The 15188-nt window shown below is 34.7% G+C and overlaps 1 protein-coding gene and 1 long non-coding RNA gene across 2 annotated transcripts in view; one reads left to right on the top strand and one right to left on the bottom strand.

Annotated features, from left to right (window-relative positions):
• The window catches only part of LOC106874365 (gamma-aminobutyric acid receptor-associated protein-like 2), a 40049-nt gene that overhangs the window by 7238 nt on the left and 17623 nt on the right, over positions 1–15188 (bottom strand). The window contains exons 2-3 of the mRNA XM_014922079.3: positions 4485–4540; positions 1812–1984 (exon numbers count right to left, since the gene is read on the bottom strand). Coding sequence (XP_014777565.1) covers positions 1812–1984; positions 4485–4540 — 229 coding nt within the window. The remainder of the gene's footprint in view (positions 1–1811; positions 1985–4484; positions 4541–15188) is intronic.
• LOC106874366 (uncharacterized) lies at positions 9269–15035 on the top strand. Its single transcript, XR_001409999.3, has 2 exons — positions 9269–10222; positions 14205–15035. It is a non-coding gene; the product is annotated as an uncharacterized LOC106874366 (long non-coding RNA).

Here is a 15188-nt window from a genome sequence, read left to right as displayed (position 1 = left end):
CACCTCATAAAACTATGGTAACAATCTCATAGCATATATATATAAACTTACTTGGAAATGGATGCCTGGCATTCAATCAAATAATATAAATAATACACACACACACACACACACACACACACATGGGTACAGGACGTCACCAACAGTAAACATGAAATATGAAAACAAAGGAATTCAATATGCAAACAACAAGAGAAACATAGAAAACAGGACAAGTAACACAAAGAATGACCCCTCATTAGTTGTTGGCTGTCTATCAACTACTCGTTTTGGGCATTGAACGACAATACAAGTCTTTGAAGGCAGTCACTCCCATAAATACCAAAATAAAACTTTGGATTTATGGAGGGTCAAAGTCGGGAACAAAAACAGGAGGACAGTGGAAACATACAAGGAAACCGAACAAAAAATAAACATGGAGGGTTGTTAGACCAGAACGAGAGTAAAATAGTTTTTTTTATATTATTAATTGCTGCCGAATGTAACTCTGCTTGTGCAGTAGATTTGAAAATTCTAATGTATAAGTATGTAGCATGTGTATTTTCGGTGCTATTTGCTGCATAAATATGCATTAATTTTAGCGCCCTCACTGAAGAAATTATTTTATTTTGCACATTGATACAGAAACTTGAGTCTGAGGGTAACTACAAAAATATTTTTTAGTTTCACTCCCTTTAAAATTGCTCTTATTTGTGGTTTGGGCTTTAACTGCCCTTTCTAGCATGTAAGGTGTCCAGTTAAAGGTCACCTCTTTCGTGTATAAATACGTAAATTGTTTGTACACTATTATATATGAAAATATGTTGTTGATTGACTTTATTACGCATGCTAGTCACCAGTATGAAAATTTTTCTAAATTTTCTACCCTTATATATATATATATACACACACACATGTATATGCAAGGCAAATGTATTTGAATTGGTTCTTTTAATATCTCATTCTGGCAACTAAATAAAATATTAGCCCCTTTTGACTAGGCACAAAAGCTTTGTCAAAGGAAGAAAACATCTTACATATTCCAAGAACCAAACCATACAACATTCTTAGCTTGCTAAGAACTTACATCATCTATAGAAGTTACTGCACCAAATAAGGACAATTGCTGGGTCTCCAAGAACAGGTCAAATGTAAATCATGTTGATTCTATCCACTTAGCACTAGGTCAACCATTAATATGTGACCTTTTGATGGTGGAATGAAATCTAAGGAAAATGTAGCTGCTATATCAAGTAGGTTCAGCATTCATGCAGAAGTTCCTTAGACAGGATGCAAGATTTTATTTAACAGAAAATAATCTAGTCAACTGGACAAGGCAAAATTGACTCCTGATGGACCTGAACTCAGAACATCAAAAGGAACAAAACTAAACACAGTTGAGCAATTGATCAAAGATCAATTTGCTCCTCCAATTTACACCTTCACATAGAAACGATACAAGAGTAGGAATATAAAATGTAATGTTAACATGACTAAAGAGAAAACAAACCCTCCCTCGTGCATACATGTTAGAAAAAGAGTCAATTTCTTGAACATTTGTGATCATATATCAACTAGTAATCAGTCTGTTGACCAATTGCCAGATAATGTGGTATCTAGTCCTAATAGCTAAGTGAACCAAAGTAATGTAGCATAAAATATTAGTTAATAAAACACACAATGAATCAGTTGCATTTGATTTAAACATTAGACTTAAAATAAGCAACTATTCCAATGTCTTAAACTTCACCACCTCAATTTTTAACAGAAACAATTTAAATGTGAAAAAGGAAGGAAAGGGGAAGCTGAACACAATAATTAAAACATCTCACCTAGACTGAGGAAGCATTCTGCCCACAAATAAGAAAATTGCCTTTTCAGAGGGCAACTGGATCTTTTTGCGGAGCATCCACATGAATTGAGCAACAGTAAGGTCACTGGGTACCAGAAACTTCTTTTTCTCCAGTGCCTGGATATGTGAGCGAGGCAATTTTTCAACAATAATCTAGGAAAAGAACAGAGATAAGAACATTTTTTTTAAAGAACAGAAAAGAAAATTTTAATGTCTTAATCCAGTGTTTGTCAGTGTACCATGTTGGTGCACTGAAGTACTGCAAGTGCACAATGATTATTTAAAAATATAAACTAAGGTTTAGAAAATTACTACTAATGCTTTAGTGTCTTAACAAAACAGGTTATTTGTAATTTTGTATAGTTAATAAATATAGTATAATTCTATATAGTATAATTAAGAAAAAAAAGCAACATATATACTGGCTTTTAAATTTTCCATGTGAAAAGCAGCAGAACATTTTACTTTATTTACTTTGATCTTCAGTGTGTTATGATGTCAAAAAGATTAAAAATCATTGGCTTAATCAGAAAAGAGAAGGCAATACCCATTACGCTTGCAGGACCTCTCAGAATAGTGATGAAAAAGAGACCATGAGTTATGGAATTAGCATGTCATGATATCAAGTCTTCAGACTAAAGATGCACAACAGAATGGATTCTACAAAATCCACTCAAAGAACAAGTGGTCATGGTGTTAAACCAAGCAATACATTATGTCTACCAGCCAAACTGTTAGCAAGAGAAACTAAATCTGTCATCATAACCAGAGGTAACAATTTTCATGAAGCTTATCCTAGTTTACATGTTATGCATTAGAGAAATATTTCTGCTCCATGACAGGACACCTGCTGCCTAATTGAGATGAAAATCTGAACCCAAAATATGCAAGTTATACATATTACATACATATTACTGCTGCTCATAGTAGAGAAATTATACCTTTACATTACACCTTTTCATATACAATAAGTGCAAGGTGCTAAGTGTTAACTTCACAAACAAATTTTAATTCCCGGGTGAAACCATTTTATTTAAATTAAATGCCACCGTCATCAACAAATTGAAGCTTTCAACAACATTCTCCATGGAACTTGTAAATCAATGGTTCTCAACTAAGGTCCATGTAAGATTTTACTGTTAAAATTTATCTGCAATAAATTGGCTGTATTTCTTCATTAGACAAAATACTTGAACAATTTTTTATGGAATTCCAAATAATATTTAATCATAAAAACATAATAGGATTTTTTTTTTAAACATTGAATGGGTATGAGGGTCCAGTAGAGTAAAACAGGAACCAAAGGTAAAAAAAATGGTTGAGAACCACTGCTGCAAATGGTCTCTCAGTTTACCATTCCTGAGTAATTAATAAAAAAAAAAATCCAAAATGGAGGCCCACAAGAAACTAAGCATTGCACTGGAATGAAAACCAATGAAAAATGCTGAGGACCAACATGTTCTAATTATGTATACTAGAAATAGCAGCCAAACTTCCCTTAATGTACAGCATATTGTTATAAAAAATAACAAAGGAAGGATATGTAAGATAATGTAACAACTGATACACAAAAGGATGATTGCAGCTGGAATGTTCTTGATCATAAGTCTGCTCTACCAGAGTTGATGGCAGAGGGGTAAAAAACACAACACAAACGTACAGAAAAACTGGAGAGAGAGTGAGTGTACAGTTTTGTAATTAGCTAGGGAGTGGCACAAGTGAAACAGATTTATCAGCAGTAGTTATTTTGTCACCTATCAAGGTCTGCTTGATCAGAGTTGATGTGAGAATTCCACAGCAATAAAAATAGTACAAATGTCTCAACTCCAATACAAGTTTAATGTCTGAGATTTGATCAGTTGTCACACAGATCATTTATAAAGCTCACACGCTCTTGATACATTACAGTAACAATTACAACTGAAGTTAACACAGGTTCTGATTTGATGTGTGCCGCTAGAAAAGACTATGCAAAATCAAAAGGAAATATATAGTAGTCTCACTATGGCTAGCAGGCCAAAGTTTCAGTCGCTGTCACCTCTCTTGTAAAAGTTTAATAAACATGTTTTTTATTTATTTATGTGCCCTTCTAAAGCCTAGCCAGGCTCATGGGCCCGGTTTCCCGGTTTCTATGGCGTATGTGTTCCTCCCAGCTGGACGGGATGCCAGTCCATCACAGCATTACTCAAGAAACAGGAAGAAAGAGTGAGAGAAAGTTGGGGCGAAAGAGTACAACAGGGGTCACCACCAACCCCTGCCAGAGCCTCGTGGAGCTTTAGGTGCTTTCACTCAATAAACACTCACAACATGTACTTCACTAAATATTGAATTATTCTTCAGTTTAACGTTAAATTGTTTTTATATATAACTTAACATAAAAGCATCAAAATACACACACATTTCAATATCAGAAAGTGTCAACAAAAATAATAAAAACAATAATGAAAACTAGTCAAGATGAAAGGATATGTGAGAATAACAATTACAGATTCCACCCCTGCCACTTTCTACAATGAATACCATTAAAGCTGACAAAGTCAGACAGCTGTCATAAGACTATTGTAGACATATTTACTGACACTCCTACATTGGTGTAACTATCTTATGTCCTTTCTAAAATTAACACAAGAGAAAAAATATATAAATAACTTACTGGTAATCGTTCTGGATATTTCCTTTTAATTCTTGAAGATTCTGCTTGACGCTCCGCTATAAAAAGAGAAATAGTTTACAGCTTTATGACATATTTTATATTCATTCTTCTATGCTGCCAACACTTTTAGTTGCCCTCTTACAACATATATGGGCACAGTGTACCTCCTATTCTAAAACTGAAGTATATGGTTGCAGATGTGGCTGTGATAAGTCAGGCATGACTGTGTGGTTGAGAAGTTTGCTGGGTTCAGTCCCACTGCATGGCACTTTGGGCAAGTGTCTTCTACTATGGTCACAGGTCAACCAAAATCTTGTGAGCAGATTTAGTAGACAGAAACCAAAAGAAGCCTATACACACACATACACACACACATTGAATAATACAGTTATAGAGACTCACATACAGAACTTCAAATTTCTGTCAACAGTGTGATGATCACAGCACTTCAGTTGTTGCAAGTCCAGTACTCGTGTGTGTGTGTGGGGGGGGGGGGGGGTCTCTCCTCTTGACATAACATGGCAGTTGTAAATGAGAGTCACAGTCATACCAGCAATGTCATGGGGAAATATTACCTTGCTTAGATATAGGTGACAGTTGGTAAAAGGAAAGGTAACTTGGCTCTAGAAAATCTACCTGAATAAACTATCTGAGCCATACAAGCATGGAAAAGTGAATGTTAAAATAATGATGATATATATATATATATATATATATATATATATATATATATATATATATATGTATATATATGTATATATATATATAATACATACACAGTGTATAAGATATGTGCATGCATGGGAATGTATGAATAGTGTAGAATGGCAGAAAAAAGATGTGATGTGTACTGCTATACTAACTTGGCCTTAAAATACTAAAACACATTTGATACTGACTCTACAACTTGCCAAGGATTATAGGACATATATTTTATATAAATAAAAATTTATCCAGTTACAATGAAGCAATAAACTTAGTTTGAGTCTGTTGCCAGGTCAATCTCATAGACCTTTCCTCAGAAAATCTGATACTTGTTCCACTGTTTAACAAGAAAATTCAAGACACCTATCGAACATAGTATTCTACAAATCTGAAATCTACAATTGACGCACAAGCAATCTGCATTAACCTTATGCAATTTTATTATTCCACTTCTTGATTAACACCTCAACCATCATAAAGAGATTACAAGACTAACAATTTATCTCCCTGGTACAGAATGAGTACTTGGTGAACTGAAGAATGAGTCAAGAAAATCACTGAAAATGTTCTTGCATAATGTGTGTAAATACTAGACATTAGTTCAGCCAAGACTAATTGGCTGCCTCCTTCATTCCTACTTAAGAAAGGTTAAAACTGAAAAAAATTTTGTGAAATTGCTAAGAGCAAACATACTTTCCATAATTGTGTGTATGAATGTGCACCACAGTGAGCCTAGTAATTCATTTTCCAAAATTATATCACTTAATAACTGTAACTAGTTCTGTGGTTGAAGCTCTATTACAGAGTGTAAGAGTGATAGGATTAATTACTGCTATGGAAACGATAAAAGTGTGTGTGATTGGGTGATTATGTGCAAGTACACTTTGTATATATACCTGTATACCAATAAAACAATATCTTCTAAAAAGTAACTACACATTTTTTTTTTAATAACAAGTTCTAAGTTTTAGGGCCATGATACAACAGAAATGCAGTAGTTTTCACTTCAAGTTATATGGTTCTTGCTGCTTTATCAAATTTGCTCTAAATCAAAAGCCTCAAACAAAAATGAAACAGATCCAAGTAAAATGCTAACTGAATGACATGAATCGACTAAATCCAGTTAGATTTAAAAGCAAGATTATTCAAGAAAATTAGCCTAGATTTTTTTAATGAATATCATTTTTAAGAGAGGAGAAACAAAGGGCAAATGTATTGCCGTTATTCTATCCCATTTCTAAATGTGATCTAAGGCTACATAAAGTAACCCACTCTTCTCTTATTTAGCTCAAACCCTACTTGATTTTGAGTTTAACCCTTTAGCATTCAGATTACTTTGTCAAATGTAATACTTATTCATTCTCATCATTTTGAATTGATTATGCATTATCTGAAAGTTTTGAGATTTTGATGAAGTGATTGCTTATTTTTAAAATGGCAATGTAGAGTAGGTGTGAGAGACCAGATCTGGCTAGTTTGAATATAAAACAGATAGAATGTTTTGGTCAAATATGGCAGGTTTAAATGCTAAAGGGTTAAAGTAGGACAGGATGAGACTAAATACCATAATAATCTTTTTTTTTCATTTTTGGTAGCTCAGCACTACAATAAGATCATTGTAATCACCCTCAGGTTTCAAAATCCTAATAAGGAAGACTTTTCAACACACTTCTCAGTGTGTATAAATGCATATGTACATACAAACACAATGAGGATTTTGAATAAAGAATAGGAGTGAGACAGTAAAATTTACCTCAATTACACCAATAAGCTGATCAGCTATAGAAGTTAGTTCAAGCTGAGTTGTTAAGGTAACTGGTCTTGATGCCAAGTAAAGTTCTAATTACATCATACATATTTGCTGAAATACTGAAGTACCAGGATACATTAATCAAGGACATCCATCTATCAGGGTTAACCATGTTTCTGTACCCATAAACATGGGCTTGAACAAAAATATTTAGTGGAAGACTAGTAGTTCCCTAACCATGCAAGTCTCCCCTATCCACACTAGTAGTGATGTCCAAGAGAAGGGCTTTTCTGAAAAGCCGATACTACTTGGTAATAGAGTTGTTGCAAGTGCTGCCGTCAAAATACAAAAATCTAAGACAGATACAAGACATCTCATCTAACAATAATAGTTCAATCACTCAAACTTTCCACCCCACTGGTTCAGTTCTTACATTGGATACACTGGTGTTGGATACATTGGTGTTTCTTAGTTAACCAGATGGTGTGAGAAGGGATTATCTCCAATGAATGGCATAGCAGTATCACCAAAAACTACTATACAAGGCAAAGGGGCCACTGAAAAGGGACAATTAGAAAACACCACAAGTCAATTAAATCATGAAAACAATCAAATCATAACAAGATGACTGCAGAACATTCTATATTTCTTGTGAGTCAGTTGTAAGAGAAATTCTCAGCTAAGAACAAACTACTTTGCATTTGCTGAGCAAGAAAAATCCTTGACAATAACCATACTACTGCCTGGTGAGAAAAACAATTAGAAGTATTTGAATAGCATGTGAGAACTATCCAAGTCATGTACAACCAGTGCCTGTGAGCAAAATAAAGATTAGAAACAAATTCTGAAAGGAATTTAGGGTACAGATAAGTATTCATGGTTTTGTCCCTAATTCTCTTGTACTTATAGTAAAAGTCAAGTGCAGTCCTTTGGAACTTTCATAAGGTGCACCAAAAGGCCAATATCTTATCTTTTACTTGTTTCAGTCATTTGACTGCAGCCATGCTGGGGTACCACCTTGAAGGGTCTTTTAGTTGAACAAACTGACCCAAGGACTTACTTTTTAAGCCTAGTACTTATATCGGTCTCTTTTGCCAAACTGCTAAGTTATGGGCATGCAAACACACCAACTGGGGTGGACAAATACAGACAAGTACACACACACACACACAGTGGCTTTCTCCCAGTTTCCATCTACCAAATCCACTCAAGGCTTGGGTCAGCCCAAGGCTATAAGACACTTGCCTAAGGTGCTGCACAGTGCGACTGAAACTAGAACCATATGGAGCCAAAAGCTAAAATATTAACTAGTAAAAGGAAACTTGAGGAAGTGGATTTCCTCAGTATGAAAGGAATAGATAGGAACTATATACACTGTGTACTGATGGCAAGGCAGTAAGTCATGTGATGAGAATAGACACTTACTGAGAGAAGTGAGCAAGTTCTGACATGACTGAGAAAGAGATAAAAGTTAATCATCATCATCATCATCATCATCGTTTAACGTCCGCTTTCCATGCTAGCATGGGTTGGACGATTTGACTGAGGACTGGTGAAACCGGATGGCAACACCAGGCTCCAGTCTGATTTGGCAGAGTTTCTACAGCTGGATGCCCTTCCTAACGCCAACCACTCAGAGAGTGTAGTGGGTGCTTTTACGTGTCACCCGCACGAAAACGGCCACGCTCGAAATGGTGTCTTTTATGTGCCACCCGTGTCTTAAAATCAAATATCAGGATATTGAGACTACAAAACAAGATATTACATGAACAAGAGGAAGATAATATGCTGTACTGCACAAATGGAAACATTGATATTAAACTGATAAGAATATTCTAGAGTTGTACTATTAAGGTAACATTTTTTTTAAAAAACAAAATATAGGTTACAGTCCTCCTTTAAAACACTACATGCTTCAAATATTTGCTTAAAAAGTGCTCTAGAGCTATATTAGATATGAAAAATTGCCTGAATACACTGCTCAGCTAGTGTTTCCAGTTAACCCATTATTGACAAACTTGACATCAGACATTCATTTTTAATACATAATGTACAACAATAGTGCAAAAATCAAAAATAATGATTGTCTAACGGGTCTCTTTGAATGATATTTATTCATGTTAATGTTGACAGTCCTAAAATCACTTGACTTTTTGGACTGACCAATTACAGTACTGAGTTCATTCAGCAACCACAATAGACTTCTTTGTGTTGACAATCCATGCTTACATAATATGAATGCATTAGGTTGCAAGGACAAACTTTATAAATCATTCACTAAATATAGACACGTCAATTATTAGCAGCAGCAGCATTAGTATTACTATTTGGAATGCTTAAATGAGACTGCTGAACTAAATGATTAACAGTATTTAATTCTTGTTTACAATGGGTCCAAATCCTACCTAAGTGAGCTTTGCATTTTCTCCTTCGAGCTCAATTCAGTGAATTACCCTTAATTTGTGATCTCAAACCAAAGTAAAAAAAAGTCATTACTCCCACATATAACATCATTATCAAATATTTTAATATACAAAGTCTGATCAAAAAGTATTGGGATTGGTGCAACAAAAAGATTATAACATATATCAATTCAGCATTTAATCTCCTTTGAAATAGTCCCCTTCTGAAGCTACACGCTTTATACAGTATCGCTTGAATTGATGGAAGCATTCTTGAAACTTCTTTTTTGAGGGATAGCAAGCAGCTGCCTCGTTGCATTGTCTTGGATTTCTTTGACGTCTTGAAATCTTATTGGGGTCTTCCACTACAAAGACTAAGCTTTGGTTTTAGGATTGTAGCCATAGACCTATGATTTGTCATCTGTTATGACCGTTTTCATCTTCCTCAACACAATCAAGGAGACCCTGTGCAACTGAAACCCGATCTTTTTGAGACGACCACACTCTACACTTTATTTCCAAGCACAGCTAAAAACAATAGAAGTCAAGGAGAACATTACAACTTACTGCACAACAGAGTTAAAAGTCAATCTGTGCCAAGCGGCTTCACTTTGCATACTTAGGCTCTATTACTACAGCAACAATCGTGATACTTTTTGATCAAACCTTGGATATTTATTCTTCTGTTGACTGAAACATGGTGTTGTTCCTTCCATGTCAACCCTAATCAAGCAAACCTATGATCAAAGGTTTTCCAGTTGTGACCATTTTTTTTTTTTTTTTTCGTAAGGGATACACTGGATAACATTCTCAAGTGTTTTTTTTTTCTTTTGAAAAGGCAAAGCTGATTTAGGAGAGATTTAACTGCTATTTCTAGCAGGGTAAGCAATCACATAACTTTCTTCATTGGTTTGTTCTCCATTTAGGCTAAATCAATATGGTTTAATAGCATTTTTTAAAAACTGCTTTACATCTACTTAAGGTTTGCATGGAAAGAATAGTTTGAGTTGTTTGTTCAATCAATTGTTTTTACAACTGGGTATCCCACCTAAAGCAAAATAATCAAATGAAAAAGAAGGGAACTATTTCATGTCCAATATTCAATTTTATAAACACCAATTTGTAATATAAAAAAGACTCACTGATGGAATGATGTATTAGACAGAATGAAAGGTACTCTGTAGAGTAATTGATAATATGGTAAAATGAGAAGCAATAGATATTTGGTTTGCATTCTTTCAGAGGACTTAGTTGCTTTTACCATCTAAAACTGGGGGCTAATGATGTTTAATATCATTATTTACATTAACCCTTTAGCATTCAGATTATTCTGTCAAATGTAATTTTTATTTATTCACATTGTTTTGAAATTATTATGCATTATCTCATAGCTTCAAGATTTCGATGATGTGATTGTTTATTTTTAGAATAACATTATAGAGTATCTGGTTGGTTTGAATATAAATCAGATAGAATATTTGGGCCACTAAAGGATTAAAATCAGGATCATCATCATCATCATTTAACGTCCATTTTCTATGCTGGCATGGGTTGGAAGGTTTAACAGGTACTGGTTAGCAAGAGAGCTGTCCAGGCTCCAATTGTCTGTTTTGGCAAGGTTTTTATTGCTGGATGCCCTTCCTAGTGTCAATCACTTTACAGAGTACGCTGGGTTCTTTTTTTACATGCCACCGCCATGGGTGCATATATATGCAGCACTGACAAGTGCATTTTACGTGGCACCAGCATCTGCGAAGGACATGCCTGTATGTACAGACCACAATTTTACTTTGCTTGACATGTCTTCTCAAGTACAGCAAATCACCACAACTCCCGAAATCTTAGGCAAACTGGAACAAACAGAATTATGTGTTTTACTCAAGAACACATCACAACAATAGTAACCGATATTTCAGAAACCACTTTAACATCACAGTCACTATGCTTCATAATTATGATTCAAAAATGGCATGGTCACTTTGGCAAAAATTGCATCATCTGCAGTGAAAAACTAAACTTAAGCAGTACTCAATGGCATTAAAAAAAAAGTTTATTATAGTACACTTAACATTTCTCACCTAACTCTTAACAGCTTACTCTACAAAACTGCAGCTTAAGCAATATAGAGAACAGGTTGTAAGTAATTGCACTATTTTGACAAGAAAATGTTTACAGCATTCAGTTCAAACTCTTCTTACCAATCATCTGGAAAATGGCCAACTATCAGAAACTGTTTCAATGTAATCCTCCTTAAACAGATTACAAACTTGTTCATCTCATTAGTTTAACAAGTGCTAAAACTATGCGACTGATATCTTTGCACTGGCCAAAATTTAAAACTTTGAACATAAAATTCACATTTTGCCTACCAAAGAAGTAAAGGGCACTCCCCGCACTATATTCTTAATATGGGGGCAAAATGGACTTGGTAGGCAAAGTGTTAACCTTTTAGCATTTAAACCGGCCACATCCAGCCCAAATATTCTACTTGTTTTATGCTCAAACTGACCAGATCTGGCCTCTCACATCAATGTCATTCTAAAACTATACAATCATATTGATATTGCAAAGATAACATATGATTAATTCCAAACAATGTGAATAAATAAGCATTACATTTGACAAAATAATCTGAATGCTAAAGGGCCAAACAATTTAACAATCTCTTTAATATACATGCAACCTATATAATATTAGCATAAATAGTTGGACATGCCATGGTAATTTTAGCCATTTTTAACCACCTTTCCTCATACCATTTGATTTTCTAACCGTACATGAGAAATGTGGAACTATTGAATCCCCATACACTTGAAAACAACTGGTATATAACTTAGACTTTTCAAAGTTTGACATATAGGCACACATTTTAGAGGAAAAAGATCTAATAACTGAATTGATCCCTATACATTCTTTTTAATACCTGACAGCTGAAAGGTAAATTCAATCCTGGCAGGAACTAAACACAAACTATAGATAAAAATAAATATCAGAACACATTTAGCCCAGCACTATACTGTCCTATAATATTGGTTTTAAATTTTGGTGCAGGGCCAGCAAGTTCGGGGCAAGGGGAATAAGTCAGTTATATGGACCCCAATGCGCGGCTGGTACTTATTTTATCAGCATTGAAAAGATGAAAGGCAGTCAACCTCAGCAGAGTTTGAGCTCAGAATGTGAAGACAGGCAAAATGTCACTAAGCATTTTGTCCAACATGCTAACAATTCTGCCAGCTTGCCTTGTATTATAATATTCTTTTCTACTCTAGGCACAAGGCCTGAAGTTTTGGAGGAGGGAGCCCAGTTGATTAGATCAACCCCAGTACACAACTGGTACTTAATTTATCGACCTGGAAAGGATGAAAGGATAAATTGACCTCGGCGGAATTTGAACTCAAAACATAAAAATTGACAAAATACCACTAAGCATTTTGCACAGCGTGCTAATGTTTCTGCCAGCTCACATGTTTCTGTCTGATATTAACAATATCAGACATAGCAGCAAGACCACAAATTAGTGTATGGGGGGCAATGCTTGAATTGATATCTAATATCAAACTCAGAAGGATGAAAAGCAAAAGTAACCACCAGCAGGATTTGAACAAAAAACAAAAGGATGTAACTAAATACCACAAGGTATTTTGTTCAGTGTTTAATTGACACTGTAACATTGGATTAGAACTTGTGTTAACACATACAAATTTCAAGTCCAACATGGTCACAGTCATATTAAAGAATAAAAGAATACAGTTTGATCATAAGTGCTACCCAATTGCTGTCCAATCAGCAGCTGTTGTTCACATGATAGCTCATTTAGACCTTTCCTGAAACACAGCCTATAAATAAAGTAGACTATTTGCCACCCTCAGCAGAGTGTAGAGACTTCTGAATCAAGATGACATTCTCAACTTTTGACAGTTTTAGAGTGTTTTGGGTTGAGCTTTGAATTACACTCTCTCTATAGCTGTTCTAATATGAACTAATATGTTCGTATTCAATTGAGGATATCAAAGATGACATGACATGGCACCAGTATATTGGCTCATTATGTTAAAACCAGCCCAAGTGTTAAACTTCAGACATTTTCCTTGCATTTCGTATTATGTTATTTCTATCTTACTGCTTCTATATATTAATTGTAATGCATGAACATCTTTTCATATTAATGTAGCACAATAAATCATCTTCAAATGTTTGCTCAGTGTTGTGAAATTACTACACAAAGTTTTCTGTTAACCATCCGCTAATACAGTCCAGCAACAATGGACACACAAACAGCTCTAACAATCATTAACAATTTACAATGCTAGAAATGGCAGTCAACACAAGCAAGAACAGATTTGCCGAAAAGTTAATATGGTAACTTGGTTTTTATATGGAAACAACATGGAGCCTAAACAAATATCCAATTAGTCAAAGCCCCCAAGAAATAACATTGTTCATCAACCAAGCTACGTTGTCTCACTGACATAAAGTTACACATTTTAAGTGGAAGAGAATAGGTGACTCAATCATCTTTAGAACCAAAATGATACTTATTCGATCAAACATGGAGGGAATGAAAGACTGAACAACAGCAAGGAATTGGATTCAGTGCAGAGCAAGATCAGTTTCAAAACATTGATGTCCAGGACACAAAAGCAAGGTTTGAAGGGAATAGTAGTCACTTCCTTTGATTTCTAGATAGAAGCAAATAGGAAATAACACTTATTGACCAAAGACAAAAAATAATTAAAATTTTGTTAGTTTTATTGATGCCAGATTTAGGTGGAAATTTTAAATCATTAATTTTATTTTTCAATCATTTAGTCAAAGAGAGAAGAACCTATGAGCCTTTATTACTTTTGTTTTTATTTTTTTCAGGGCCTCCAACACTGATGGAAACGAGAAAAGTTTTCCTTAAACTGGAAACTCAGTCTGAATACTTAGAATGAAGTGAACACCACTGAAGGTATCCAAGGATCAGATGGTGCTATTGAAGCAATGGATTAAATCTAACCTACCAAAGTGAAGCATGGGGATTCTTAGATTAGTACTAAAAGGATTAATTCAATGTTTTATTATATCTACCACTTCACCACATAATTTTGCCTACATCAGTTAAGTAGGAATAAACTGTAGTTACTATAACATTATCAAGGAATAAGCAATTTATCTGGCATTAACATCAGTTTAGGTTGTAAATCATTTATACCTGTCCCACTAACTACAGATAAGTCTGAGATCAAAGTACAAGAAAAAGAAGTTCCAACAGTCATCAGCGACATTAATTAGGCTGATTACAAATACGCCTATTTTTGCTAATGACACACACACACACACACACAAACAGTTGAATCAAAACATTGTTATCTGTCCTTGATCTACTATCCTTCCAAAAATAATGAGAACCACTAACACTGCTCCACTATCTCTTATCTTAAACCACCCCAAAAGTTTGCACTACCATTACAAACAAAGCCACAATTTGAAAACAAACATCACCAAAACAAATGCCTGACCCAACAATGAATTACATCAAAACAAAATCTATATTCCACTTCAATATTTATCTTTATTTTGACATAACACTTCTATAACTCATTTTTGTATTAGACTCGCAAGATTCTTGCTGTGAACTCGAGTGTTGAAACATATTTTGTTGCGTCTTGGGAGGTCATTATGCCAATAAACACATGTACTGGTTCCATTTCACTTTTATTATCAATAGTCAATTAACCATTTAACCAACTGGCTGCTTGATTAATTGTTTAGTTAATCAATTAGCCAGGTTTGTCGAGTCCTTTTGTTGCCATTCGCAACCTCTTCAATGACATGTCCTCTCTACTCTAGGTCTGCCTCAAGCCT

Source organism: Octopus bimaculoides, chromosome 1 (genome assembly GCF_046866305.1).
Source record: "Octopus bimaculoides isolate indiv1 chromosome 1, ASM4686630v1, whole genome shotgun sequence".
Taxonomy (NCBI): domain Eukaryota; kingdom Metazoa; phylum Mollusca; class Cephalopoda; order Octopoda; family Octopodidae; genus Octopus; species Octopus bimaculoides.
Note: the sequence above shows the minus strand (reverse complement) of the source record. Positions and strands in the feature narration are given on the sequence as shown.